At 55.3% G+C, this 27,132-nt stretch overlaps 1 protein-coding gene across 2 annotated transcripts; it reads left to right on the plus strand.

The window, feature by feature from the left end:
• Positions 1-1,282: 1,282 nt before the first annotated feature.
• MYBPC2 (myosin binding protein C2) lies at positions 1,283-26,851 on the plus strand. 2 transcript variants are annotated; one of them, XM_070772175.1, is made up of 28 exons: positions 1,283-1,445; positions 2,561-2,653; positions 3,201-3,287; positions 3,430-3,578; positions 3,871-3,988; positions 5,026-5,074; positions 5,260-5,319; positions 7,569-7,762; positions 8,010-8,142; positions 9,676-9,800; positions 10,224-10,329; positions 11,459-11,631; positions 13,641-13,806; positions 15,012-15,118; positions 15,357-15,386; positions 15,990-16,129; positions 17,218-17,377; positions 17,480-17,584; positions 18,001-18,189; positions 18,641-18,775; positions 20,330-20,497; positions 20,656-20,744; positions 20,874-21,069; positions 21,308-21,447; positions 22,667-22,826; positions 23,214-23,350; positions 25,254-25,440; positions 26,729-26,851. In XM_070772175.1, exons 1-28 carry the CDS (start codon positions 1,427-1,429, stop codon positions 26,737-26,739), a joined length of 3,426 nt encoding a protein of 1,141 aa, XP_070628276.1. In that variant the 5' UTR covers positions 1,283-1,426; the 3' UTR covers positions 26,740-26,851. The 2 variants fall into 2 exon arrangements, with proteins under 2 accessions (XP_070628276.1, XP_070628275.1); XM_070772174.1 differs by lacking the exon at positions 1,283-1,445 and adding an exon at positions 2,117-2,204.
• The last annotated feature ends 281 nt before the right edge of the window (positions 26,852-27,132 follow it).

Consider the following 27,132-nt stretch of genomic DNA (forward strand, 5'->3'; position numbering starts at 1 on the left):
TCCTCTAGATCTCTGTCCCGGTCTCGCTGGATACAGCCCTCGGGCTGGCGGAGCTGCCCTCCAGGCTCCGTGCGCTCCACCCACCCGCGGGGCCCGCTGGAGCCGCGTAGCAGTTTGCCTGGCAACCCGTGGCGTCATCCGGAAGCTGCCTCTGGGTTGGCTAGGAGCTCTGAGAAGGCGGGGACGTTTCCGGCTCTTAGGGGGTTTTGGAAAAGGATTGGGGCGGGGGTGGGGGGCGGGTTGCGGGAGGTGACGATGGACAGGAAAATAGCCGGGACCGACTAGTCTTCCCTCACTCCAGGGTCTTTCCGCCGGCGTTACTTGCCCGCCCGTCCTCCGCTTTTGAAGCTTCCATACCCTTCCCCTCTTCTCTCGCGCCCACCTCGCCTTCCTCCCCCCAGACACCTGGCGTCCCAAGACGCTCCCCTCCCGCGGTCCCCTCCTCGTCTCCTTCGCCCCCCCCTGCACAGCGTCCAGCCACCACCACCCCCATGCAGAAAGCCGCAGGTCCCCCTGCCGGGAAGGGAGCCAACGTCCGGGCAGCCCTCCAGGGCCTTCCCGGTCTCCCCACCCGCCCCCGCTGGGGCACCCGCCCCCTCCCCAGCGTCCGGTGCCCGCCGCGCCCGCTCCGGGAACCACGGCGGGGATCCGGCAGGGCGCGGCCCCAGGAGGGGTCCCAGGCGGCCGGGGCCCCAAACCTGTGTGTAGGCCCGCGCCGGTGGGGGGGGGGGGGGGCGGGACTCCGGAGTCCCCGAGCCTCAGTGCCCGCCCCCCACCCCCTCACGCCTCCTCTGCGGCCATCCTGCCTACGCTGGGAAACCGGACTCTCCCTCCCGGCTCTGGTTTCCCGAAAACGCCTGCCTTGCAGATACTAAGAATGGTTTTCTAGACCCTGTCTTCCCCACCATCCCTACGCGCCCCGCCCCACCCCCACCCCCATGCCAGAGTCCTGGCTCAGAGTCCTGGTTCACTTCAAACCCCAGTCCCTTCCTGTCCCTCCGTCCAGGACCTAAGAGTCCAGGCCCTCATCCTCCTTTCTCTGGGATCCAAGAATCTGGACTCCGGGTCGGTTCTGCACCCGGACTCAGGAGTCCAGGCCCCCACCTTCCTCAGAACCCAGGAGTCCCCGCCTGCCGCACATCCTCCCTTAGACCCAGGTGTCGGAAGCCCAGCCCCCCTTCTCCCTGGGGACCTGGCATTCGGCCACCTCTCCTTGTCCAGCTGTTATTTCTCGCCTTTTAAAACACACAGGCGGAATGTGGGGCGGCAGGGGAGGGTGGGGTGGAGAGGCGCGTCTATGCCTCCCGGAGCCTCCTGGGAGTCTCCCGACTCCTTAAAGGCCCCCCCCCCCGGGGGGTCCACCTGTCCTGCCTAGGGCCCATCGGGACACCGCTGCGGTCGGAGGAGCAGGAGGAGGTCCCACGACATGCCTGAGGCAAAACCAGGTGGCTTGGGGGAACTCCTTCCCTCTGTGGAGACGCAGCCCTGTTTTCATTGGGGTCTCCTCCCTCCGTGGGGCCGGGAGAATGGGGTGTCTTCTCCCATTGGGGAGGGGAGCCCTTCCCTGTGTGGGAGGGGAGGGTCCCATACCTGAGTTAGGTGTATGTGTGGAGGGTGATTCCCTTTCCCTTTGTGATGGTGGGGGTTCCTTTCTCTGCAGGGAGCTGGGGGCTTATCTCTGGGTGCACGTGGAGATTCTCTGTGAATCAGTGTCCCTCTTCCTCCACTGGGATGGAAGTCCTGAGGTTGGAGACTGCAGGGTTTTGGCGGGGTGATTGGGTCCTTTACATTTGAGGATGCGGTCTTCTGGGAAAGGACCTGGGGTCACTTCTGTGAGTGCAGATTGGGACCTTTTTCTTCAGGGAGATGAGGTCCGGTCCTTGCGTGTCTAGTTATTAAGGGTCCCGGTCTGCGTGGTAAGGCGAGTTCTCTGTACAAAGATGAGGGCACCTCCTTTCGATGGGGTGTGGGGCTTCCCGGTGTAGGAATTAGGGGACCTTCTCCATATAGAGGCTGGAGAGCCTTTCTCTCTGTACAGTTTTCGGGGCCCTTCTTTGAACGGGACTGGAGAGCATTTTTTTATATGCGAATGGGATGGGGCTTCCTCTCTATGAAGCAGTGAACGGAGGAGATGCAAGCCTCCAGAGAGGACCCTTCCTCCTGGGACGTCCAGTCGGCTGGTACCAGGCCAACCAGGCTGAAGGGTGGGTGTCCAGCCCCTCGCTGCAGCTGGGGTCCTGGCGGGCCGGGCGCCAGCAGGCAGGGCGTGTGAAAGATGCTGTGGTCAGCACCAGTATCTGATTTCCAGCCCAGAGGAAGAGCTAATTATACCGTCAAGACCTAAAAGGTCAGAGCTGGGTGGCCCGGGTGGACGAAGCAAGACCTTCCCCGGGAGGGGAAGGAGAAACCGGATCCACAGACTCTCGGATTAGAGATAAATTTACACCTGGACGGCTGGACTCCAGGATCTGAAGGAGGCGGGGCCCGGCGGCCTGCGCTCCGGGGTTCTGGAAGAGAAGACGGAGCGCGTGCTCAACCGGGAATGTCTTCTGCCTCACAGCGGCCAAAAAGGCCCCAGCGGGCAAAGATGCTGCTGCCAAGCCGGCTCCCAAGGAAGCGACCCCTCAAGAGGCCCCTGCAGCGCCCCCTACAGGTGAGATAGATGGCGCTCCCGCGGGCCGAGCGGAACCTGGCGGCTCATCCGCAGCCTCGCGGGTGGTACCTCCCCGCCCTCTCCTTCGGTCCGTCTTCCCCACAGCTCCGGGGCTGTCCGCCCTCCCCTACTCACAGCCCTGCAGGGCTCCCCAGCGCTTCCAAGGCGGAGCCTAGCCCCTCAGCCTGGCCGTCAAGCCTCCAGCAACTGGCCAATCCGTCCGCAAGTCCCGCCCAGCTCTGAATGGCCCCAGCCCGTCCTGACACCTCTCCTACCCTTTTAAAACCCCGGTTTAAGACCATCCGGATCTCAGATGGGGAAATTGAGGCCCAAACGGGTTGGGGAGTCTGGACACCCACACACCTGAATGACAGTTGGTCTCTCCCAGGTCAGGAAAAGCCATTTTGCCTCCAGGGTCTTTTTGATGCCGAGCAGAAGAAGGTCCCATCATTCGCTCTAAACCCCGCTCCCAAAGTGGCCTGCCGCCCCCTTCCCCGGCCCGCCTCAGACACCCCCGCCATAACCCCGGATCTTATCTCCTGAACAGAAGCCCCACCCGAAGACCAGTCTCCCACCGCGGAGGAGCCCACCGGGGTTTTCCTGAAGAAGCCAGACTCCGTGTCGGTGGAGACTGGTGAGGGGCGCCTAGGCGAGGAGGGTGTGGGGGTCTGGGGGCTCCTGGGTCTGAGGGAGGTGGGGCCGGAGGCTACCAGCGTCCCAGTCCGCTTTGTAGGGTCTTACGGTTCCTTTGCCACCCCATTACCCCCTCCTCCCAGGAAAGGATACTGTGATCGTGGCCAAGTTGAATGGGAAAGAGCTGCCGGCCAAACCGGCCGTCAAGTGGTTCAAGGGGAAGTGGTTGGAGCTGGGCAGCAAGAGCGGTGCCCGATTCTCCTTCAAGGAGTCCCACGACGCCGCCAGCAATGTGAGGACCCCATGGGGAGGCGAGGGCGTGGGGGGCAGGGCTGGAGGTTGTGCGGGGCAAGAGGGGGAGAATGTTCCCGTAGGAGCAGGCTGCATTTGGGCACGGGGTGTGCATGCCCCCGCGAGCTCTCAGGGTCAGGGATGTGGGCCCCCAGAGGTCAAGATTGTCCAGGCATGGGAGGAGACAGCTGGCCCTTCCTGGGAGAACTTGGAGAGTGGTGAGGTGGGCTGTAGGGGCATGGGGTGGCACCGAGGGTCATCGCATGCACTGGCACCCCTGGCCTGGCCCCCAGGTGTACACGATAGAGCTGCACATCACGAAGGTGGTACTGGGGGACCGCGGGGATTACCGCATAGAGGTCAAAGCCAAGGACTTCTGTGACAGCTGTGCCTTCAACATCGATGTGGAGGGTATGCTGGTGGGGGTGGGGGCCAAGGGTCTTGGGTCTGGGTAAGGGGGCGGATCTGCTAGCCAGGTGTAGGGATAGAGTGTAGAGGTGGGGGTGAGGTGGGCACTGGTTTTTGGCGGATGGAGCACAGAGGCAGGGATCAGGGTATTCAAACCTGGAAGGGAAGTGAAAGTATTAGCTGCTCAGTTGTCTGACCCTTTGTGACCCCGTGGACAGTAGCCCGCCAGGCTCCTCCATCCATGGGCTTCTCCAGGCAGGAATACTGGAGTGGGTTGCTATTTCTTTCTCCAGGGGATCTTCCCGATTCAGGGATTGTACCTGGGTCTTCTGCATTGCAGGCAGACTCTTTACCACCTGAGCCACCAAGGAAGCCATTCAAAATTGGGGAGAGAGTCTACCATCCTAGAGCCTGTTGAGGTGTAGATTTGGGGGTGAAAAGGTTCAGGGTTTGGAGATGTGCATGTGAGGCTTAGGAGGTGAGTTATGTAGATTCCAGGGTCACAACATACAGGCTTGAGAGAGTGGTAGTAAGGGTTTGAGAAGTGAGAGTGTCCCAAGTTTTGTTTTTCAAATGTATTTTCCATTTTATTGTCTATTGTTTATTTCATGTGAGTCTAAGGGTGAATGGGTTGAGGGTGGGGGTGTACAGGATTGATGGGAAGTTACACAGCTTTGGGGGCATGTGTGTGGAGCTCTGAGGGTGTACAGATTTTGAGGAGTCTTCAGCTCAGGTGGTGGGGGAGCTTAAATATGGAGGGCACAGGTGCTGAGGTTGCGCCCACCTGGGGAGAAGGCTCAGCTGGGGGATACAGGCTGCTGAGAGAGGGTGGTTCATGGCAGGGAAATGAGTCTACAAGCAGAGGGTGTCCACGTCTGATAGAGAGGGTGTGCTGGCCCACGAGATGGAGGGAAAGGGGCCTGGGTGAGGTTGTACAGGCCTGGAGGAGGCTGTGCAGGCCTGGAGGGAGGGGCACTCTTGGTCTTAGATCAGGCTTTGCCTCCAAGCTCATCCTCTCTTCCCCCATCACCCCTCCCCAGCGCCCCGTCAGGACTCCGCTGGGCAGAGTCTAGAGAGCTTCAAGCGATCGTAAGTGACCCTGGACCCTGGGAAGCAGCAGGGGTGTGACCTGGTGCCAAGGACCATGGGAGGGTCTCCCTTGCGGGGCAGCTGCGGGAGACGGGGAGGATCAGGGAAGCCTAGGAGTGGGGATCCAGGGTGAGCCTGAGAGTCGGGACTTTAATGAGGTCCACACTCCCTTTCAATGGCCACAGGGGTGAAGCAAAGTCAGACACTGCGGGTGAGCTGGATTTCAGCGGACTGTTGAAGAAGAGGTGAGTCCACTCTGTCTGGCATGGAACGGGGAGATGGGGGCTGAAGGAGGAGAAAGATGGTGGGTGAGGTTCCCCTGCCCCCCTTGCTTCCCCACTGCTATCCTGGGACTCCACTCCACTTCCATCTACCCACCCCCTACCACCCTGCCACCTGTCCATCCACCCATCCACCCACACCTGTACCTTCAACCCCACCCAATCAATCATCTGCCCATCAGTTTGCTTGCCTACCCACCCTCTAAGCCATCACCCTCACATCTACCTTCCTGTCCACTCAGGCTCTGATTCACCTATTCATCCACCTGTCCACTCACCTCCCCACCAGTCCATTCATTCATCCAGCCATCCAACCGGCTACTTATCTATCCATCTACTAATCAACCTTCCCACTCATCAGTCTGCCCACTGCTCTGTTCATCCAACCAGCTACCTATTTATCCACCGACGAATCCACTTATCCACCTACATACCCATTGCCCATTCCTCTGCCCACATATCCATTCATCTACTCACCATCTTCCCGTCTGTCCACCCATGCATTGGCCATTACACTCAGCCCCCCATTCATTGACCCATTCATTCATCCTTCACCCACCGACTCCATCCTCCACTTCCCCACCTATTGAGGCATCTGTCTATCCACCCTTCCACCATCCATCATCTACCCTACATCCACCTTCCCATTTGTGACTCTATCTGCACCAGCATCTCTCTTTCAACTGAGTCCAACATCTTATCCACCCATCCTAACTCATTTACCTCCTCATCTAGCCAGGCCTCCCTCTATCAACTGTTCAGCTCTTCAATGGCACATGCATCTGCCAGATCACTCCGTTAGGCTCATCTATGTGCTGTATGCTTAATCGCTCAGTCATGTCCTACTCTTTGCGACCCCATGGACTGTAGCCCACCAGGCTCCTCTGTCCATGGGATTTTCCCAGGCAAGAATACCGGAGTGGGTTGCCATTTCCTTCTCCAAGACTCATCTGTATGCAATTGCTATTGTGTAGGTAAAAAAAAGATTGAATATTGGCCATTTTATATAATTCAACATGATGTTTGTCCAGTCACTCAGTTATTCATTATCTGCTGGTCCATATATCCATCCTTCCATTCACTCATCAATCCCCATAATGAAATCCCCAACAATTCTACCTACTAATAGATTTATCTGTTTGTCTTTACCCAGACATCCATCTTCCCAGCCATCTTCCATCAACACGTTCACCCAGCCAGCTCGTCCCGACTCACTCAGCCGTTCTCCATCAACCCATCCACCTATCTTAATGCCATCCATTCTCTGCCAATCCACCCATCCATTGACCTGTTCATCCATCAGCCTAACCATCCATGGACCTCTCCACCCAGTATCAGTCCCCCATTTAATGCTCTGCACATCAATCCAGATAGTCACATGTCCCCAAATTTGCCCACTCATCTGTCCTTCATTTGTTCCATTCCCTTCCTTCCTTCTTTCCAGAAATCTACTCACTCTCTCACTCATCAAACATCTTCTGAGGCCTCCTGTCTACCAGGCCCTGAGCTGAGATCAGGGGAGAGAGAGAAGTTTGACTGGTTCCCTGATGTTGGGTCGCTCATTGCCTTGGGAAGATGGGTCTGGTCCAGCAGACACGGACACAGACCAGGACTGTTTAGTGTGGTCGGAGAGACGGTCCCACGAGGGCCTTGTGAGAGCCCAGAGTGAGAGCAACTGCTATCCTGAGAGTATAGGGAGTGCCTCTGGAGGAGGGAACTCTGGTGCTAGGTCTTGTAGGATGAAGGGCAGGGGGAGAGGTCATCCAGGCAGGGAAACATTTTGTGCAAAGGCTCAGGGAGGCAGGAGCAAGTCCAGAGCATTCAGGAAAAGGCAAGCAGGGTGGTTTGGGTAGTGGGGGGAGTGGGGATGGGTCAGAGGGTGAGGTTGTGATTGCGAGGCTGAGAAGCTGGGGTTTCCTTCTTAGAGCAGTGGGGAGCCACGGAGGAGTTTTGAATAGATAAAGGATGGCATCTGATGTAAGGGTTCAGAAATAGCCCTCGGGGGCCAAGGAGGGAACAGACTAGAGGGGAAGAGATGGGATGAGGTCAGGAGGCCAGGGAGGAAGGAGGCTGGGCGATGGACCAGGTGGGACAGGATAAGGAATAACAGGCACAGAGAGGGCAAGTGACACAGAAAGTGGGAGGAGGAGGCAGGGGGAGACCCTCACCTCCTCACCCCCCTGGTGCCCCCGACCTGTTCTCCCCACCTTCAGGCAGGTGGTTGAGGAGGAGAAGAAAAAGAAGAAAGATGATGATGACCTCGGCATCCCGCCAGAGATTTGGGAGCTCCTGAAAGGGGCAAAGAAGAGCGAGTATGAGAGGATCGCCTTCCAGTACGGCATCACTGACCTCCGGGGCATGCTGAAGCGGCTCAAGAAGGCCAAGGTCGAGGTCAAGAAGAGCGCAGGTCAGTGCTGGTCTGAGGGGAGAAGGGCCCTCCCCACGGGGACTCCAGCATTGTGGGCAGCCAATGGTCGGACCCTGGACTTATCTTTGGGAGGTCCCACTCTGAGAAGTAACAGAGAGCCCTGTTCTCAGGGGCCTCCAAGTTCATAAGAGGGTTTTTGACCTTGGTGGCCTGGGGAGGGAGCCTTGATGGCTCAGAGCACTGAGAACATCTCAGCTCCGTCCCACTCGCATCCCTCCATCTCCAGCCTTCACAAAGAAGCTGGATCCAGCCTACCAAGTGGACAGAGGCAACAAGATCAAGCTGGTGGTAGAAATCAGCGACCCAGACCTTCCCCTCAAGTGGTTCAAGAACGGCCAGGAAATCAAACCAAGTAGCAAGTATGTGTCGGGGGTAGAGCCCAGGTTGGGGGGAATCCAAGTCCCAGAGAGAGGAAGAGTCCAGAAATAAGACTGGCTACTCTTAACCCAGAAAGGGCACTCCTTCATCCATATGAAAAGTACAGATATTGATACCTGGGTAGAAAAATAGACAAAGGCAGTGAAGAACAGGAATTCAGTTAGAAGAAACCCAAATGGCTGATACACTAAGTACATATTCGACCTTGCAAACACAAACACCATCACCTATAATAATAACACAAACAAAAACAGTGGTCTTGGGACTTCCCTGGTGGTTTAGGGGTTAATACTTCGCCTTCTGCTGCAAGGGGTGTGGGTTCGGATCCCTGGTAGGGGAGCTAAGTTCCCACATGCCTCAGGGCTAGGAAACCAGAAAACAAAACAAAAAGCAGTGGTCTTTCTGCTCTCCAGTTGGACAGAGACTTTAGAAAATGATAAAACCTAGTGCGGGAGAAGACACAGGAAAACTGGCCCACAGATGGTGGTGGTGGGGATGTATATTGGCAAATCTCCAGAAGGGTAGTGTGTTCACTTTTAGATTGTCCAATGCTAGGTATTTTTCCTAAGGGCCTAATCATGGTTATGCATATTTAGCTGCAGGGATGTTCACTGGATCGTTTGCTGCTGTAGCAAAAAATGGAAAACAACCAAAGCGTACAATTCCATATTAAAGTGCTGTGCTGTCACTAAAAAAGATTCTAAAGTTGACACTAACATGGGAAGCTGTTGAAGGCTAGTGTTATGTGCAGAAGAAGAGCTCTCATTTCTGCTACACAAAATGTAAATCTATGTATAGATTTTATATAAAAAGATCAAAAAGACAGAGGTCAAAATGTTTGTAGCAAGTATCTCTTGGCAGAACAATTATGGAGATGGGTTCTACTTTTATTAATTTTCCCTTGGCTGTGTTTTGTACATTTCTCATCATGAGCATTTGGGATGTGATGAAAAGTTATGTTAATTAAGATGCAGGTTAACTTGCTATAATGAAGCGTCCCCAGAACACGGTAGTTTAGAGAGAAAGATGATGTTTCTAGCTGATTGATCTAGATCCAGGTTCCACATTTTTGGCTACACAATTTCTTATGGTCTTGTCCTCATCTGCATGATTGAAACTGGGTCATGGGCACAATTGTATCTATCAGATAGGAAGAGAGAAGGAGAGAAGTCTAGAACAAGCATCACAAAATTAGGGATAACCTAGCAGTTATGCCCATCTCCTCCACTCACATTCTGTTGGTCCAAGCTCAGCAGTGTGGCCATCCTAGCTGCAAAGGAGTCTGGGAAATGTAGTCCTTTAGGCGGGTTGCTGTGTGCCGCTGCTAAATGGAAGAAGGTCGATATGTGTGGACAGTTAGCGTTTCTGCTGTGGTTTTTAAAATACTAGAACTTGGACCATCAACCCCTTTCCCACACAACTTGGCTCTGAGAGTGAATGGTTTGTCCTGAGAATAGATGGGTGAATGGAGGATCCCCTCCGTGCCCTGGGTTGAGCTGAGACTTTTGCACCAGATACGTGTTTGAGAATGTCGGTAAGAAGCGAATCCTCACCATCAACAAGTGCACGCTGGCGGACGATGCTGCTTATGAGGTCGTCGTCAAAGACGAGAAGTGTTTCACCGAGCTCTTCGTCAAAGGTGAGGCCGAGATTTGGGCGTGAGCTTGGGCAGTGGGGCTACTGGCCTCTTGTGGGGCTACCAGGAGACTACTGACCCCTCTCTCCCAATGCCCACAGAATCCTGAGTCTTTAAAAAAACATTTTATTTTGTATTGAGATATAGCAGATTAACAAACAATGTTGTAATAGCTTCAGGTGAACAGTGAAGGGACTCAGCCTTACATGTACATGCATCCATTCTCCCCCAAACTCCCCTGCCATCCAGGCTACCACATAACATTGAGCAGAGTTCCATGTACTATTCAGTAGGTCCTTCTCGGTTATCCATTTTAAATACAGCAGTGTGGACATGTCCATCCCAAACTCCCTAACTATTCCTGCTCCCCATCCTTCCCCCTGGGAACCATACGTTTGTTCTCTAAGTCTGTGCGTCTCTTTCTAGAACCCCCAGTCTTGATTGTCACACCCCTGGAGGACCAGCAGGTGTTTGTTGGCGATCGGGTAGAAATGGCAGTGGAGGTGTCAGAAGAGGGTGCCCAAGTCATGTGGTAAGTGACTCTTGACCCCTGATCTCCATACGGATGCCCACAGTGTCTTCGTCTCAGCTTCTGTCTTTAGGATCTCTCTTGAAGGCTTCAGACCTTTACTCAGGTTTCTGGGAGACCTCAGCCTTTCCCTATAAATCCTGATCATCACTCATGACCTCTTCCTGAAACTTCTGACCTCTGCTCTTCCAGGTCTTTTTCCGGACCCTTGCTGTTTCTGATTCACTAAATTATTTATTCACCCATTCAACCAATTACCCATCATTTGGTCCATTCACTCATGTATCCATCCATCCATCTGTCTGTCCATTTATCTATCCTGCATCCATCCATCCCCCTATTCATCTCACTGATTCAGCTATCCATCTCATCCATCCACCCGCTCACCCATCTATCCATCCATTTATCCATTCTTACATCTATTCCCCCATCTAACAAGTAGATATAGAGCACCTACTGTGTGATGGCACACTTCAAAGTACTGGAGGTAAAATGGGGAGAAAATATATCAACATGGCTTCTGCCCTTATGCAGTTTATGATCTGGCAAATTGCTGGGGCGTGGTGTGTGTGTATGTGTGTGTGTGTATGTATTGGAGACAGATAGAGGCATTAATCAAGTCATCACACAAATAATTATCACAGTTCTATTTTGACAAGTATATCAGAGGAGCAATAACTGATGCTGTAACCATTTTTAAATAGGAGAGAGGGACTCAGGAGGTCAGGGAAGGCTTCTTGGAGGAGGTGACAATTGAGCTGATATTCAAATGATGAGGAAGTAGAAGTGAGGTGGGAGGAGTGGCCCAGGCAGGGAAGCACCATTTTCTGAGGCCATAATATCTGCCATATCTCGGTGACCCTGAACTTCCTCTATACTCTGACCTCTACTGTGACCTCATTTTCTGCCTCCTGACCTCCAACGAAGTCCTGTGGCCTGTGACCACTTCTTCCTGTTTTTCTCCTCTAACCTGTGACCCATCTACTCTAGACCTCTGTCAACCTTTCTCTCGCCTCCTTTTCTTGATTTCCCTTCTGACCCCCGATTCTTGCTCAGGACTGTCTGACCCCTGACTCACCTCTGACATCCAGACTCTGGGCCAAACGGATTCCTCACTTCCCCCTCCCCCCAGGCTGAAAGACGGCGTGGAACTGACTCGGGAGGATTCCTTCAAGGCCAGGTACCGCCTCAAGAAGGATGGGAAGCGTCACATCCTCATCTACTCGGAAGTGACCATGGAGGATAAGGGGCACTACCAGGTCATGACCAATGGCGGCCAGTGTGAGGCGGAGCTCATCGTGGAAGGTACGGGGCCTCCCGGGGGATGGGGCAGGGGCCGCACTGCGAGTTCTTCAACACACAGCTCCAAGGTGCCCAAGCCCCAAGTCTTGGCGCTCTCCCTGACTCCTTCTTTGCCTCCTACCCTACATGCGATTCACCAGCAGATCCTGGGGACTCCACCTTCAAAGGATATTTTGAATCTGACAATCTCCTTCCACTTCCGTTGCCCACACCTGGCCCAGGTCTCCATCCCTTTATGCCTGGACTGGTGCAGTAGTCTCTACATTGTTCGTTCTGTTTGTACACTTGTGCCCCCACCTCCATGCCAGCCAGAGCAATCCTTGTAAAATGTCGGAGGATGGAAACGGGACACATTCTGTGGTCTAGCTCACGGGATAGGACCCATGTCAATTTCTGGTGCAGATGACTACATTTACAAGAGATGTCACCACCCCCACCCCCACTCCTGTGAGCCTGTAATTCTTTTTTTTTTTTTTTTTTTTTAATATTTTTATTTTATTTATCCTGCTGCACTGGGTCTTCATGGTCACATGCGGGATATTTAGTTGTGGCGTGTGAACTCTAGTTGCAGCTTGTGGGATCTAGTTTCCTGACCAGGGATCGAACATGGGGCCCCTGAATTGGAAGCATGGAGTCTTAGCCACTGAGTCACCAGGGGAGTCCCCTGTAATTCTTAAAACCAAAAAACCTGGAGTCATTGATAGGCCAGATAAAAGATGATATATCCATCTGTAGCCATAAAAAGAACTCTGTTGATTTGGAAGAGTTTCCAACATATATTGTTAGGTGAAGAAGCAAATATGCTGCTATTTGTATGGAAGGGAAAGAGGAAGGAAGGGAGAGAGGGAAGGAGGGAGAAAAGAAAAGAAAGAAGGAAAGGAAGGAAGAAAGAAAAGAGGGAAGGGAAGGAAGGAGGAAAGAAACTGTATGCACATCTTTGCTTTTACGGCTGTGAGCTGGCTATAATGTATTTGGAGATTGCATAGAGCCCTGTACAGTTGGCGGTGGGGAGGTAAGCAATCTCCCCCTCTATATTTACATCCTCTTATCATTTTATTTTTTTCATAACTGTATTTATTTATATTTTTTGGGCTGTGCGGGTCTTCACTGCTGCGTGGGCTCTTCTCTACTTGCAGTGCGCGGGCTTCTCACTGTGGTGGCTTCTCCTGTTGCAGAGCACAGGCTCGAGGATGTAAGGGCCTCAGTAGTCATGGCTCCCGGGCTCTAGAGCACAGGCTCAGTAGTCGTGGGGCATGGGCTTGGTTGCTCCACGGCATGCAGGATCCTCCCAGACCAGGGATTGAACCTGTGTCCTCGCATTGGCAGGCAGCCTCCCCACCACTGAGCCACCAGGGAAGCCCCTATCATTTTATTTTTAAGCCATACAAATGCATTGTTTTATTTAAAAAATTAAAACTAAAAAAAAAAAAAAAGTAAGTCAGACCCCAGCCATCTTGGCAACACTTTCCACCTCCCTCAGAGTCAATGCAGAGCCTTGTCTGTGGCCCTCAGGGTCTGACCCTGCCTGTGTCATCTCCCTTGTCTGCCTCCCTCACTCCGCGCCAGCCTGCTGGCTATTTTCCAAGTTGATAAGCCTGCTTTCTTGTGCCTGCTTTCCTGGGGGCCTTCTGCAGCCTCCCTGCCTTCCCCCAGGCCTCGTCTCTCCCTCTTGTTGTTATTGTTCAGTCGCTAAGTCACGTCTGACCTGCAGCATGCCAGGCTTCCCTGTCCTCCGGTATCTCCTGGGGTTTGCTCAAATTCAGGTCCACTGAGTCGATGATGCCATCCAAGGAACCGTCACTCCCTCCAGTTTTTGGTTTATGTGTTTTCCGTTCAGTATCTGTTTCCCCACTAGAACGTGAGCTCATGAAACCTACAGGTTTTTTTTCTGGGTTGTTTCATGGCTGGGTCCCCGGAGCCGGGGACTGTGCTTGGCCCATAGTGGGTGCTGGCGAATCCCTGCGTGGACAGACTGGACCTTGATGACCCCATCTCCTTCCCTCCCCGTCCAGAGAAACAGCTGGAAGTCCTGCAGGACATTGCGGACCTGACGGTGAAGGCCTCGGAACAGGCCGTGTTCAAATGTGAGGTGTCCGATGAGAAGGTCACGGGCAAGTGGTACAAGAACGGGGTGGAGGTGCGGCCCAGCAAACGGATCACCATCTCCCACACGGGGAGGTACGGAGTGCGCTGTGCACGTGGCCCGCAGACCCTGCGGTTTCAAAGAACAAGGGTTTAGGGAATTCCCTGGTGGTCCAGTGGTTAGGACCCGGTGCTTTCCCTGCAGTGGCTTGGATTCAGTCCCTGGTTGGGGTACTGATATCCCACAGGCTGTGTGGTGCGGCCAAAAGAAAAAGAACAGGAGTTTATTTCATTGTGAGTCTCAGGCATGGCTGGAGGCTGGCTGATCTCGGATAGCCATCATCCTGGACTCGCTCAGGGTCTCAGCTAGGATAGCTGGGCTGCTCCCGTCTGGTCCGTGGCACCTCTCATCCCCCAGGAGGCTGGTCCTGGCATATTCCTGTGGCCGACACAGGTGTCCCACGAGAGAGCAGAAGCAAACAGGGCCTCTGAGTGCCTTGCGCTGTCCCTGTGTCGCTTCTACCATGTCCTATGGGACAAAAGAGGTCACAACCTGCGAGCTCTCCTTGCAGGGGTTACCACTCCAGGGAGGGAAATCTGTGGCCGTGTTTGCAGTCGGCTTTGGCAGGGAAGGGATTTCCCTGGTGATTAATCACTTCCCAGTGATTAAGACTCTGTGCTTTCAATGCAGGAGACACAGGTTCGATCCCTGGTTGGGGAACTAAGATCCCACATGCCATGTGATGCAGCAAAAACATTAAAAGAAAAAAAAGGGGGGGGAACTACTTTGGAGGGGAGGGTGTCTAGCTAGGGAAACGGGACGGGAATTCAAAGCATAGCATGTGGATACCTGACATCAACACCTGGTAATCTGTAGGGTGCCGGGTGCCGAGTGCCGCCGCGCTGCCCGCGGAACACTGTGTCCCTGTGGGTCTCCCGACAGCAGCTTTGGGCAGAACGTAGCCTTTCTCTGGGTTCTGTGTAAGGACTGCTGCGTGCTGGTGGTGTCAGCAAGGGCGAGAGTCAACGCTAACGCGTTACGGAGTGCTGGGGAGTCTTCTGAATGCTTTACAGCAACCCCCTCGTAGACTGTCAACATTACCCCTGCTTCATAGGTGAAGAATCAGGGGCAGGGAGAGGCTAAGTGACTTGCCCAAGGTCACACAGCTAGTAAGGAGCAGAGTGGGATTGGGTTCCAGTTACTAGCGTTGCGTTGGGCACGTGGATTGTGCCGTGGAGCGTGTTTCTCCGCGGTGGTCCCCAGGACGACCTAGGCTGACCTCTGCCCTGCCCTCCCCTAGGTTCCACAAGCTGGTGATTGATGACGTCCGGCCCGAGGATGAGGGAGACTACACGTTTGTGCCCGATGGCTATGCCCTGTCCCTCTCGGCCAAGCTCAAATTCCTGGGTGCGGGTGCCTCTGGGTTTCCCACCTCCCCTGGGGATCTCAGATGCCCCCCTTCAGGATTGAGTTGCCCTAACTGTACATTGGGGGGTGATAGAGGGTAGGTGGGATGTCGTGGGCCTGAATCCACCCCCACCCCCAGGTCCCAGGGTGACGCCAGGCTCTCCCCTCTGCCTCCAGGGTGTGATGGGGGGATGAGGGGCCCCATAGACCTAACCATCTGGTCTTCTTCATCCTCCAGAAATCAAGGTGGAGTATGTCCCCAAGCAAGGTAAGGACCAGGGGCTGCTATGGTCTTTAAGCAGGAGGAGGAGGGGCTGGGGGCTGGACCCCTGGGTCAGAGGGAGGAGGGGCTGGGGGCTGGACCCCTGGGTCAGAGGGAGGAGGGGCTGGGGGCTGGACCCCTGGGTCTGAGGGAGGAGGGGCTGGGGGCTGGATCCTGAGTCTGAGGGAGGAGGGGCCGGGGGCTAGACTCCTGGGTCTTCAGGAGGAAGGGCTGGGGTCTGGATCCTGGGTCTGAGAGAGGAGGGGCTGGGGGCTGGACCCCTGGGTCTGAGTCAGGAGGGGCTGGGGTCTGGATCCTGGGTCTGAGGGAGGAGGGGCTGGGGGCTGGACTCCTGGGTCTGAGGGAGGAGGGGCTGGGGGCCTGGACCCCTGGGTCTGAGGGGGGAGGGGCTGGGGGTCCTGACCCCCGGGTCTGAGCAGGGAGGGGCTGGGGGTCTGGATCCTGGGTCTGAGGGAAGAGGGAGCTGGGGGCCTGGACCGCTGGTTCTCTATGGCTGTTGGAACCCAGCTTCCCAGGAGGTCCTCTGGAGGGGTTAGGAGGCCTAGCTGTCCACTCCCAAGTTGCCCAGACTCTCTCCTCTGCCACCAGAGCCACCCAAAATCCACCTGGACTGCTCTGGGCAGACCTCGGAAAATGCTATCGTGGTCGTGGCCGGAAACAAGCTGAGGATGGATGTGTCCATCACAGGGGAGCCCCGGCCTGTTGCCACCTGGATGAAGGAGGATGAGGTGTGGTGCGGCCTCCTCAGTGCCTTGACCTCTCCCTCTCAGCCCTGCTGGGTGGCTTTAGGCAAGCTGGTTCCCCTCTCTGAGCTTCGCTCTCATTGTCTGTAAAATGAGTACGATTCCTTCTTCAGAGAGATGAAGACTGGAGATTATATTTGTTCATCACATGGTACTGGCCCAGCACATGATGGGTACTCCATCTATCCACCCATCCATTAACCCGTTAATCCATCAGTCAATCCAGCCATTCATCAACTCATCCATCTAACTATCTTTCATTAATTGATTAATTCATTCAACAATCAACTCATTTGTCCACTTATCCATGAATTAGTCCACTTATCCATCTATCCACCCATCCATCTATGCATGCATCCAATGAATATTTTCATCTTGTATGTTCCAGGCCCTGAGACAGTTCAGTTTTTCTTCTCGCCTCTGGGCTTCAGTTTCCTCTTCTGTAAAATGGAGAGACTTGACTCAGTCTTCATTCATTCCTTCACTCAGCAAAGTTCCCCCCCTTCCCCCGCCCCGAGGTTCCCTCTATGCCAGGTTCTGTGCTCAGGCACTGAGGATACAACCAGGAATCACACGTAACCCCTGCCTTCCTGGAGCCTTCACTTGAGGAGAGAGGCAGACCGGTGCCCAGCGAGTCACAGTCCAGGGTGATTGGGGCTGAGATAAAGGGAGGTACTGGAAACTATGAGGATTCAGGGGCTGGGGCACCCCTTCCTGAGGGTGTCCAAGCTGAGGGTATCCAAGAGGGCTTCCCAGGAGAGGTGACTTCTGGGTGGGTTCTAGAGGATGGGTAATGATATAGCAGGTCGAGAAGTGGGTCAGGGCATCGCACGCCCCAGGGATCAGCTTTGTAACATCTTGGAGATGAGACGGTCTGGTGTGTTTAATGAAGGGTGGTGTTTGCTGGAGGGAGAGGAGGGCGAGGGGGTGGTGATGAGGCTGGGGGCGGGCCCACCGGGTCCTCTGCGGCTGGGTCCACGGGGAGCCCCTGCAGACTGCTGAGCAGCGCAGGGGCAGAGGCCAGTCTGGGTCTGGAGAGAAGTGGACGGAGGCCACCTGGCGGTTGTGTTCAGGTGTTCACAGGCACCGAGGGCAGGGTCCGCATCGAGCAGCGAGGCGACATCAGCAGCTTCGTGATCGAGAGCGCAGAGCGAGGCGACGAGGGTCGCTACACCATCAAGGTCACCAATCCCGTGGGCGAGGACGTGGCCTCCATCTTACTGAAGGTTGTGGGTAAGCGCGGGGGTCCCAGGGGCTGAGCCAGGGGGTGGTCCCCCAAGGCCCAGAGGGGTCCTCTGACCATCCTGCCTGGACCCCGCCCCCTGCCCTGCCCAGATGTCCCAGACCCCCCGGAGGCGGTGCGTGTCACGTCGGTTGGAGAGGACTGGGCCGTCCTGGTCTGGGAGCCCCCCAAGTACGACGGGGGACGGCCGGTCACTGGTGAGTGCCTGTCTTCCAAAGGTCCATGACCGCTGACCTTCCCCGCTCCCCGACTTCTCCTTGACCTCCAAGAGTCCTCAGCAGCCTCAGTGACCACCCTTGGAGACGTGGTTTTCCGTCTTCAGCATCTCACCATCCCCTTTGCCTTCCCGTCATCCTTTCCTCCTGGCTTTCGCTAACAGCTGAGGATTTTCCGTGACTCCTGACTCCCTGATTCATGACCTGTGACCCTTCTCAATCCCTGGCCCCACGTGGGTGACCTCTAACTGCTCTGTGACCCTAACATTCATGGCCTCAGACCTCTCTGGGTCATGTGACCTTCCTTCTGCTGCGCCCTTGATTGCCCCCCGACTGACCTGTGACCCCAGGCCTCCCCATGACTGCCTACACTTCTCTCTGCCTTGGGGGGCTTCCAGGATACCTCCTGGAGCGGAAGAAGAAGGGCTCCCAGCGCTGGATGAAGTTGAACTTCGAGGTCTTCACGGAGACCACCTACGAGTCCACCAACATGATCGAGGGCATCCTCTACGAGATGCGAGTCTTTGCCGTCAACGTCATCGGGGTCTCCCAGCCCAGCATGAACACCAAGCCCTTCATGCCTATTGGTGATGCCTCTCTGCACCCTCCCCGAGTCCCTGCCCACCCCTGACCCATGCCCCACCTGTCACTGATCTCGGACCCTACATCCAGGCCTTGCAGTCTCTCAACTCTGCTGACTTCTGCCCCCTCTCATCCAACAACTCAAGACTTTGACCCCCCAGCCCCACGCACCCTTCTGACCTCTTCCCCACCCAGTACATTCTCCACTCACCTTTATGATCCTGGACTCCATGCTGTCTCCCGAATGTGTCCTTGACCTCTGATCTACCACGCTAATACTTATCCCTGCCCTTGGAGACCTCATGATCCCTGGATCCCTGGTTTTCGAGACCAGCAATGCCACATCCTTGCTTGCTGACCTCTGAGTCACCATATGGACCCCTTTCCTGACCAGAGACTCCAGCTCTGACCCCTGAGTCCTCATTGACGCCACCCCCTTTCCCTGAAATCTTACAGCGCCCACGAGTGAACCGCAACACCTGACTGTGGAGGACGTGACCGACACCACCACCACCCTCAAGTGGCGGCCCCCAGATAAGATCGGGGCGGGCGGCATCGATGGGTACCTGATCGAGTACTGCGTGGAAGGCTGTGAGTCACCCTGTCTGGCCTGGTGGGGGGCAGTGACGCAGGCAGAGCCCCAGTGGGCGTCCAGGCTGGGACTGCTCATGGGGCAGATCTCTGGCGTCGTGAGCCACCCTTCTGTCTGTGCTTGCTCCAGTCCCGGATGGGATGGGTCAAGCCAGGCCCCCAGTGACCAGCTTGTCCTCTGTCCCTCCCTCTCTCCTTACCCACTTCCTTTCTTCTTCTCCTACACACATTCTCTGTACAGCAATACCTTTTACGCATCCTCCAAATGTTTATTGTCCTTCCTCAATTCTATTTATCCATTCATCTACCCACCCACCCAACCTTCCATCCATCCATCCATCCATCCAAGTACTTATCTGCTCCCTACACCCCCTTCTCCTCTGTTCTATCTATTTATCCATTCATCTGCCCATCCCACCAATCTTTCATCCTTCCTTTCTTCTTTTCCTCCCTTATTTCTCCCTCCTTCCTTTCCTTCTCTCTCTCCCTCTCCCTTCCTTCTCTCCTCCCTTCTTTCCTTCCTCTTCACTACCCAGTCATCCATCCAGCCATCTCTCTATCTATCTGAAAACTGTTTGGATCATCCAGCTATCTACCCAACCAGTTACATATTTTTCATCCTTATATCTATCTCTTCGCCACTTTCTTCTCTCCCTCCCTGCTTTCCATCCCTCTGTTTGCCTACAGGACCATTTAACCGTCTAACAATCTATTGTCTATCTGTCCATCCATCTATCCATCCATGCATCCATCCATATTTCCACACATCTCGCCCTCCAACCTTCACTGAACAAACTGAGCCGTCTTTGGCGTCAATGGCTCCGTGACTCCACGACAGGCCCAGTGCCTGGGCTCTGGGGATGTCTCCAACGTGGTCCTCTCACAGGGAAGACAGTGACGCCATATCCCAGACCTTAAGTCAGACAGATGTAGGTTCCAGTCCTGGCCCTACCCTACACTTTTTAACTGTGTGACCTTGGGCAAATCTCAGCCTCTGCTTCCTCATCTAAAAATGGCAAAGCCAGTTCCCACCTTGATGGGATGCAGTGATGACCGCATCCGGGGATGCACGTGAATGATGGATGCTTGGACTCTGGTCAGTTTCTTCCCTTTCTCTTTCCAGTGCTCTTTGCTCCACTCTCCCCTTGGCCTCCCCTTCCCCATCTGTGTTTCAGAATCTACTTTGTTAGAGTTCACCCTGTCAACTCTTGGTCTGATCCATATTAGCTCACCAACCCATGGCAAAGAAACCAAGATGGAAAGTCACCTATTACAGAAGCAGGAAATCCGAGGGGGCCCTCTCTAACTACCACTCCCAAGTCTTTACCCTCTCTGACCCTCAGTTTCCTCACCTCTAAAATGGGGATAACTGCGGAGGCAGTAATTAATGAACTAACAGTAATCAGCTCCGACTTGGTCCTGAGACAAGCTCAAGAAATGTCAGCTGCAGTTAGGCATTGCGGTGGGGCCCCGAGGCACTGAAGGGACACAGACCAGAGGGGGCCCCTAGGAAGGTCCTGAAGGAGGCTCCCCAGCCTGGCTCCTCTCTCATAGCTGATGAGTGGATCCCTGCTAACACGGAACCCGTGGAGCGCTGCGGCTTCACTGTGAAGAATCTCCCCACAGGAGCCAAAATCACCTTCCGCGTGGTTGGGGTCAACATCGCAGGCCGCAGCCAGCCGGCCACCCTGGCCCAGCCGGTCACCATCCGGGAGATTGTGGGTGAGCACCTCCTGACCCCTCGACCCTGCGCTCCGAAAGACCAAGCTGGTGTGGTCACTAGGGCCACCCGCTCGTCTCCCCTGGTCTCTGTGCCTCCGTGGGACGTCCCCCCGCACCCTCGTCTGGCACTGAGCCCCTCCCTGGGTTTGTACCCTCAGAGCAACCCAAAATCCGGCTACCCCGCCACCTCCGCCAGACTTATGTCCGCAAAGTCGGGGAGCATCTCAACCTGGTCATCCCCTTCCAGGTACGTCGAGCTGCGGGTGGGTGGTGTGGGGGCGGGGCGCGGAGCGGGGCGCAGGGGTGAGAAGGGGTCAGCTCCTGCGGGTCAGACCCAGGCTGACCCACGCGCCCCACCCCGCCCCTCCCCGGGCAGGGAAAGCCGCGGCCGCAGGTGGTGTGGACCAAGGGCGGGGCGCCCATAGACACCTCGCACGTGCACGTGCGCACCAGCGACTTCGACACGGTGTTCTTCGTGCGCCAGGCGGCCCGCTCCGACTCCGGGGAGTACGAGCTCACGGTGCAGATCGAGAATATGAAGGACACGGCCACCGTCTGCATCCGGGTTGTGGGTGCGCGGCCCGCGGGCGGGGACGGGAGGGGAGGAGAGGAGAATGAGCCCGGACGCGGGAAAGTGGAGAAGTTGGACCGGAGGAGGGTGGGACAGAAGGGGAGGAAATGCCTGCGGGATGCCGGGGGAGGGGAACCTGAGACCCGCCAAGGGTGGGGTGGGCGGGCGGCCCAGAGGAGTGAGGCGCCGGACATTTAGAGATGCTTGGGCTGACTTCTAACAGCCCACCCATCCTCCAGAAAAGGCAGGGCCCCCGCAGAATGTGATGGTGAAGGAGGTGTGGGGTACCAACGCGCTGGTGGAGTGGCAGCCCCCCAAGGATGACGGCAACAGTGAGATCACCGGGTATTTCGTCCAGAAAGCCGACAAGAAAACCATGGTGAGCGAGGGGCCAGGGGCGGTGTGAGGGTAAGGGGAGAAAAGCTAGGGAGATTGTTACAGCAGACTTCCCATTTCCCAGCTGCGGAAAACTGAGGCACTGAGAGATCCGGGAGAATGGGCCAGAGGCCGCGAGGAAAGACTTTTTAGCTGAGATTTAGTGCATAATAGTTTTTTTTTTTTTTTTTTGGCCGCACCATGTGGCTTGTGGGATCTTATTTTCCTGACCAGAGATTGAACTTGGGCCACAGCAGTGAAATCGTTGAGTCTTAACCACTAGGCCACCAGGGGAACTCTAATAGGTTTTCTTTTTCTTTCTATTGAGGTAAAATTCACCTAACGAAAATTCCCAGGTGGTGCTAATAGTAAAGAACCCACCTGCCAAGGCAGGAGATGTAAGAGACTCCAGTTCGATCCCCGGGTTGGGAAGATCCCCTGGAGAAGGGCATGACAACCCACTCCAGTATTCTTGCCTGGAGAATCCCCATGGACAGAGGAGCCTGGCGGGCTACAGTCCATGGATGGGGTCGCAAAGAATCGGACATGCCTGAAACAACTTAGCATGCATACATTTTTAAGTGGGATTTCCCATCTTCCCAATGTTGTGCAACCACCCCCTCTATTTCATTCCAAGACATTTCCATCACCTGGAACAGAAACCCCGTGTCCATCAAGCAGTCCCTCCTCTTCCCCCCCACACAGCCCCTGGCAGCCCCCCATCTGCATCCTGTCTCTGTGGATTTGCCCATCCCGGACATCGCATCTGGACATGGTCACACGCTGTGAGCCCTTGTGTCTGGCTCCTTGCAACTCAACATCATGTTTTCCAGGTTCATCCACGTTGTAGCTGGTATCTGTGCTTCAGTGCTTTTCGTGGCTGAGTGCCATGTTCATTTGGTTAGTTTTGGCCATACCACTTGGCTTGCGGAATCTTGGTTCCCCAACCAGGGATGGAACCTGTTCCCCGCTGCAGTGGAAGCATAGAGTCCTAACCACTGGACCGCCAGGGAATTCCCCTACCAGTCCCTGGCTGGAACGGACCGTGTTTTGCTTGTCCGTTCAGCCGCTGAGGGGCACCCGGGTTGCTCCCGCCTCCCTCTGGCTGTGAACAGGGCTGCTGGGAAGGGCAGGTTCTGTGAGCAAGGCGTCTGCTTTCCTGACGCTCTTCCTGGGTCCGTGTCCCTGACCCTCCCGGTCCCTCCCTGTCCCCCACGCTGCAGGAGTGGTTCACAGTTTATGAGCGCAACCGGCACACCTCCTGCACCGTGTCTGATCTCATCATGGGCAACGAGTACTATTTCCGAGTTTACAGCGAAAACGTCTGTGGGCTCAGCGACTTGCCTGGCGTTTCCAAGAACACAGCCCGGATCGTCAAGACAGGTCTGGCCACCCCCACCGGCTCAGGGCCAGTCCTGGTCCCCCAACTCTCTCTGGGTTTGTTTTTTTTTTTTTTGGAGTATAGTTGACATATGGTGTGTTTGTTTCAGGTGTAGAGCCAAGTGATTCCGTTCTACATATACACATATTCATCATTTTTCAGAGTCTTTTCCTACGCAGGTTATTACAGAATATTGAGTAGCATTCTCTATACTATACAGTAGGGCCTTGTTGGTTATCTGTCATATACATAGCCTCTCTGGGGTTTGCACTTGACTCCTCTGATCATCCCCCTCCTGGACTCAGAGTTGATGGCACCTGGTGCTGGAGGAGAGGTGGTCGGAGACAGTCAGGGTTAGTCCCCTCACAGGTGCATCTCCCCTCCCCCAGGTATGACCCTCAAATTGCCCGAGTACAAGGAGCACGACTTCCGAACGCCCCCCAAGTTCCTGACGCCTCTACCTGACCGGGTGGTGGTGGCTGGTTATGCTGCAGCTCTCAACTGTGCCGTGAGAGGCCACCCGAAGGTGCTGTGTGTGTGTGTGTGTGTGTGTGTGTGTGTAACCCTGGAGGAACATCTTCACCTTCCAAGGTGAAGCCTCCTTGCCTTCCCACCGATGGGCTTCTCCTCCCTGAGTTCTCTCTCGTCTGCTCATGGGATTTACTTTTAGTGAAAAGTGTTTCCTTTGTTTGTATTTGTTAATTTCCTCTGTGCCACATGGCATGGGGGGGATCCTAGCTTCCCAAACCAGGAATTGAACTGTGCCCCTTGCAGTGGTAGTGCGGAGTCTGAACCACTGGACCACCAGGGAAGCCCCAGGATTTGCTTGCTTTTCACCCGCTTCCTGTCTCTCTCCTCTAGCCAGAGCACAAATCTCAGCTCGTTACACTCCGACTTCCCTCAAAAACAGGAATTTTGGGGTGGAGGGGTTCTAACACTTCAAGGCCCTGTCCAGTTTCCAGGCTGCTGTCTGGGAATGCTGATACTTGCAGTCTTTAACTCCCAAGGGCCCACCTAGACCAGGGGCTGCAAACTATGGCCCTCAGGCCAAATCTGCCTGCCACTGCTTTCTTGAAATAAGATTTTTTAATCCTTTTTCTTTTCCTTTTGTTATTGGAACATGGCTGTTCACACTGGTTTGTGTGTTGTCTCTGGCCCAGAGACCATAGAGCTCAGGAAGCCTAAATCATTGACTGCCTGACCCTTTTGACACATTTTGCCGTCTCCTGGTCTAACTCCAGTTTTTAGCATCAGCCCCAGTAGGCCTACCATGGATTTCATCACTGCTGTTTACTGTTTTATTCACTAACTCCATTTATTCATTCATTCCCCTACTGATTCATTTATTTATTCAGTTCATTCATTCACTTCATTTGCTTATTTACATCATTCATTCTTTCAACACACATATTTCAGAGACTTTCTATGTGCTGGTGAATTGAACAAGGAGTTCCTCTATATTGGGGAAGATGGCCATTCCTCTGAAGTCACATGTGCGTGCGTGCTAAGTCACTTTAGTCATTTCTGACTCTTTGCAACCTTATGGACTGTAGCCTGCTAAGTTCCTCTGTCCATGGGATTCTCCAAGCAAGAATATGGGAATGGGGGCTTCCCTGGGGGCTTGGATGGTAAAGAATACCGGAGTGGGTTCCCATGCCCTCTCCCAGGGGATTTTCCCAACCCAGGCTCTGAACCCAGATCTCTTACATCTCCTGGGTTGGCTGGCAGGTTCTTTACCACTAGTGCCACCTGGTTGACGATGAAATGACAAAGGGTGGGGACTTCCCTGGTGGTCCAATGGGCTAAGAATCCACCTTACAATTCAGGGTAGGAGGATTCGATCCCTGGTTGGGGGACTAAGGTCCCACCTGCCAAGGAGGAACTGAGCCTGCGCTCCGAAACAAGAGTCCGCGTATCACAGCAAAAGATCCCGCATGACGCAACTAAGACCCAAGGCAGCCAAATCAATCAATTACTTAAGAAAATTAGAAAGCGTGGAGGGTCTGCTAGGGAAACGCAGGCAGTCGTGAGAGTGTAAAGTAGGCATTCCTGTTCCAGTCTAGGGCCCGGAAGTGACGTGGGAGCGGAGACCTCAAAGGCAGGCAGGTGCTGTTCCGGGGCCTGACGGGTCGGAGGAACTGCAAGGCTGCCCATGGGTTGGACAGAGAGAGGGAGGGGGCGGGAGGTGAGGGAAGAGGACCGATGGGGCCAAATCACATAGGCCCTGTGGGCCACCACAACGGGGAGCTCTTGCTCTTACAGAAGAGGAGACTGGGGGTCAGAGAGAAGTGACCCAGCCATGATCAGCCAGTCAAAATAAGGGGGTGGGAGAGCCAAAAGGAGACTCCACACTGCCTCCCAAGGCCCCGTTGTGCCAACGTGCAGGGGACCCTCCATCATGCGGCTTCCTTGTCTGCTCCACTCAACAGCCCAAGGTGGTCTGGATGAAGAACAAGATGGAGATCCGCGAAGATCCCAAGTTCCTGATGACTAACCAGCAGGGGGTCCTGACGCTGAACATCCGCCGTCCCTCCCCCTTCGACTCGGGGACTTACTCGTGTCGGGCTGTAAACGAGCTGGGGGAGGCCCTGGCCGAGTGCAAGCTGGAAGTCCGAGGTGAGCCTGGGGGTGGGGGGGCCTTACGCTCCACCCACCTGACCCTCATCCACAAAGCTGATGGTGCGGGGCAGACCTGCGCCCTCTAGGAGTACGATTGGGAAGCTGATTCAGGCCCCAGCAGGGACACTGCCATGTAGGGGGCACAGAGGCAGCACAGGGTGTTGGGGGTGGGGTGGCACCTGACCCCGCCTGGGCAGGAGTCTGAGGTTCTCCAGAGGAGCTGAAGGACAAATAAGAGGTGAATGAGGATGCGAAGAGCTTAGCAAATGATCACTAAGGCTTCCGGTGTAGCTGGGGAGGTGTGTGGACACAGCATCGAAACCGTCATGGGCAGTGGCAGAGGACCGGGGCGAGGGGTGGCCGGGAGAGCCCGGAAGACAGCCCCCTTCCACGGCCTGTCCCCAAGCTCTGTGCCTCCCGTCCCTGCCTCTCTGCCCCACAGCCTCAGCCTCCTTTGTCCTCTTCCTGCTGAATTCCACCCCAGCCTCCTACCCCGCCTCGTCTCTTTCCAGTTCCACCTCCAGGCCCTAGAGGGCGCTCTGTACCCACGGCTGACCTGCGCACAGCCCTCCTAGGGCTCCCCCAGCGGCCCTGGGACCCTTCAGCCTGGTGTCAGAGTCCTGAATCTGCCACCCCAGCCCCTCTCCAGCCTCAGGTCCCCCCTCCTGGCGCCCCCCATTTTCCAGCCACACTGAACATGGGGGTTGGACAAACCAGCTGTGCTTTCTCCTGCCCCTGGGACTTCGCACATGCCATTGCCTCTCCCACCTCGGGCTTCCAGCCAACAGACATCCCCCAGTCAAGACTCGATGGGGAGGCCGCTCACCAAGTCCCCTCAGAGGCGGCCGACTTTCACATGGGCCTCCAGGGTACCTCCCCGGCTGTGACGCCCCCGGCTCTGATGACAGCCCAGCAGACAAGGGACCACTCTCCACGCACCTCCTGCCTGTCATTTTAAAGCACCGCCCTGCCCAGCCGACCCAGTTCCTAGGGTTCTGCTGTCCCCTTATCAACTATTGAATCCGCTCAGAAATATGCCTTCTTCAGGATTCCAGTGAGGGCTGGCCTCTAGCAGCTGCTCAGAAGTCAGAACATGGCAGCTTGGGGTTTAAAACTACAGGAATCAAGGGCTGGATGAAGTTGGGTTAACCTGGTGTCCAGCTGGGTGGGGAAGGGAAAACTTGACCCCCGCCCCCTGCTGGCCAAGCGAATCTAAAGGGCAGAGGCTAGGCAGGGGCGGGGGGCACAGGAATTCTTACCACCCTCTTCTCTTTCCCCCCAACAGTGCCACAGTGAAGCTCTGTCCTCCACCTAACAAGATGACTGACTGGCTGCTGAGCCCTAACCCAGACCTTCCCGGACACGTTTCCCTTTCCCGAATTATAAGTGAGAAATAGTCTTGTCTTGACACCCGTGTGTCTGTCCTTCTTGAGTCTGTGGCCCGGCCTTCCTCCTCCCGGAGGTTTAGTCACCTGAGTGTGGGCGGTGGGGCAGCCAGGTTGGAATGGCAACCACCACCGCGAGGCAGCCCTGGTGAAGCAGACCATGTTGAGGCCGCCATCTTGGAACAGCTACTTTAGGGAGGCTACCATGTTGCTTCCCTTGTGGCTCAGCTGGTAAAGAACCTGCCTGCGATATGGGAGACCTGGGTTCGAACCCTGGGTTGGGAAGATCCCCTGGAGAAGGGAA

The sequence above is a fragment of the Bos indicus genome, chromosome 18, assembly GCF_029378745.1.
Source record: "Bos indicus isolate NIAB-ARS_2022 breed Sahiwal x Tharparkar chromosome 18, NIAB-ARS_B.indTharparkar_mat_pri_1.0, whole genome shotgun sequence".
In the NCBI taxonomy this organism is placed as follows: domain Eukaryota; kingdom Metazoa; phylum Chordata; class Mammalia; order Artiodactyla; family Bovidae; genus Bos; species Bos indicus.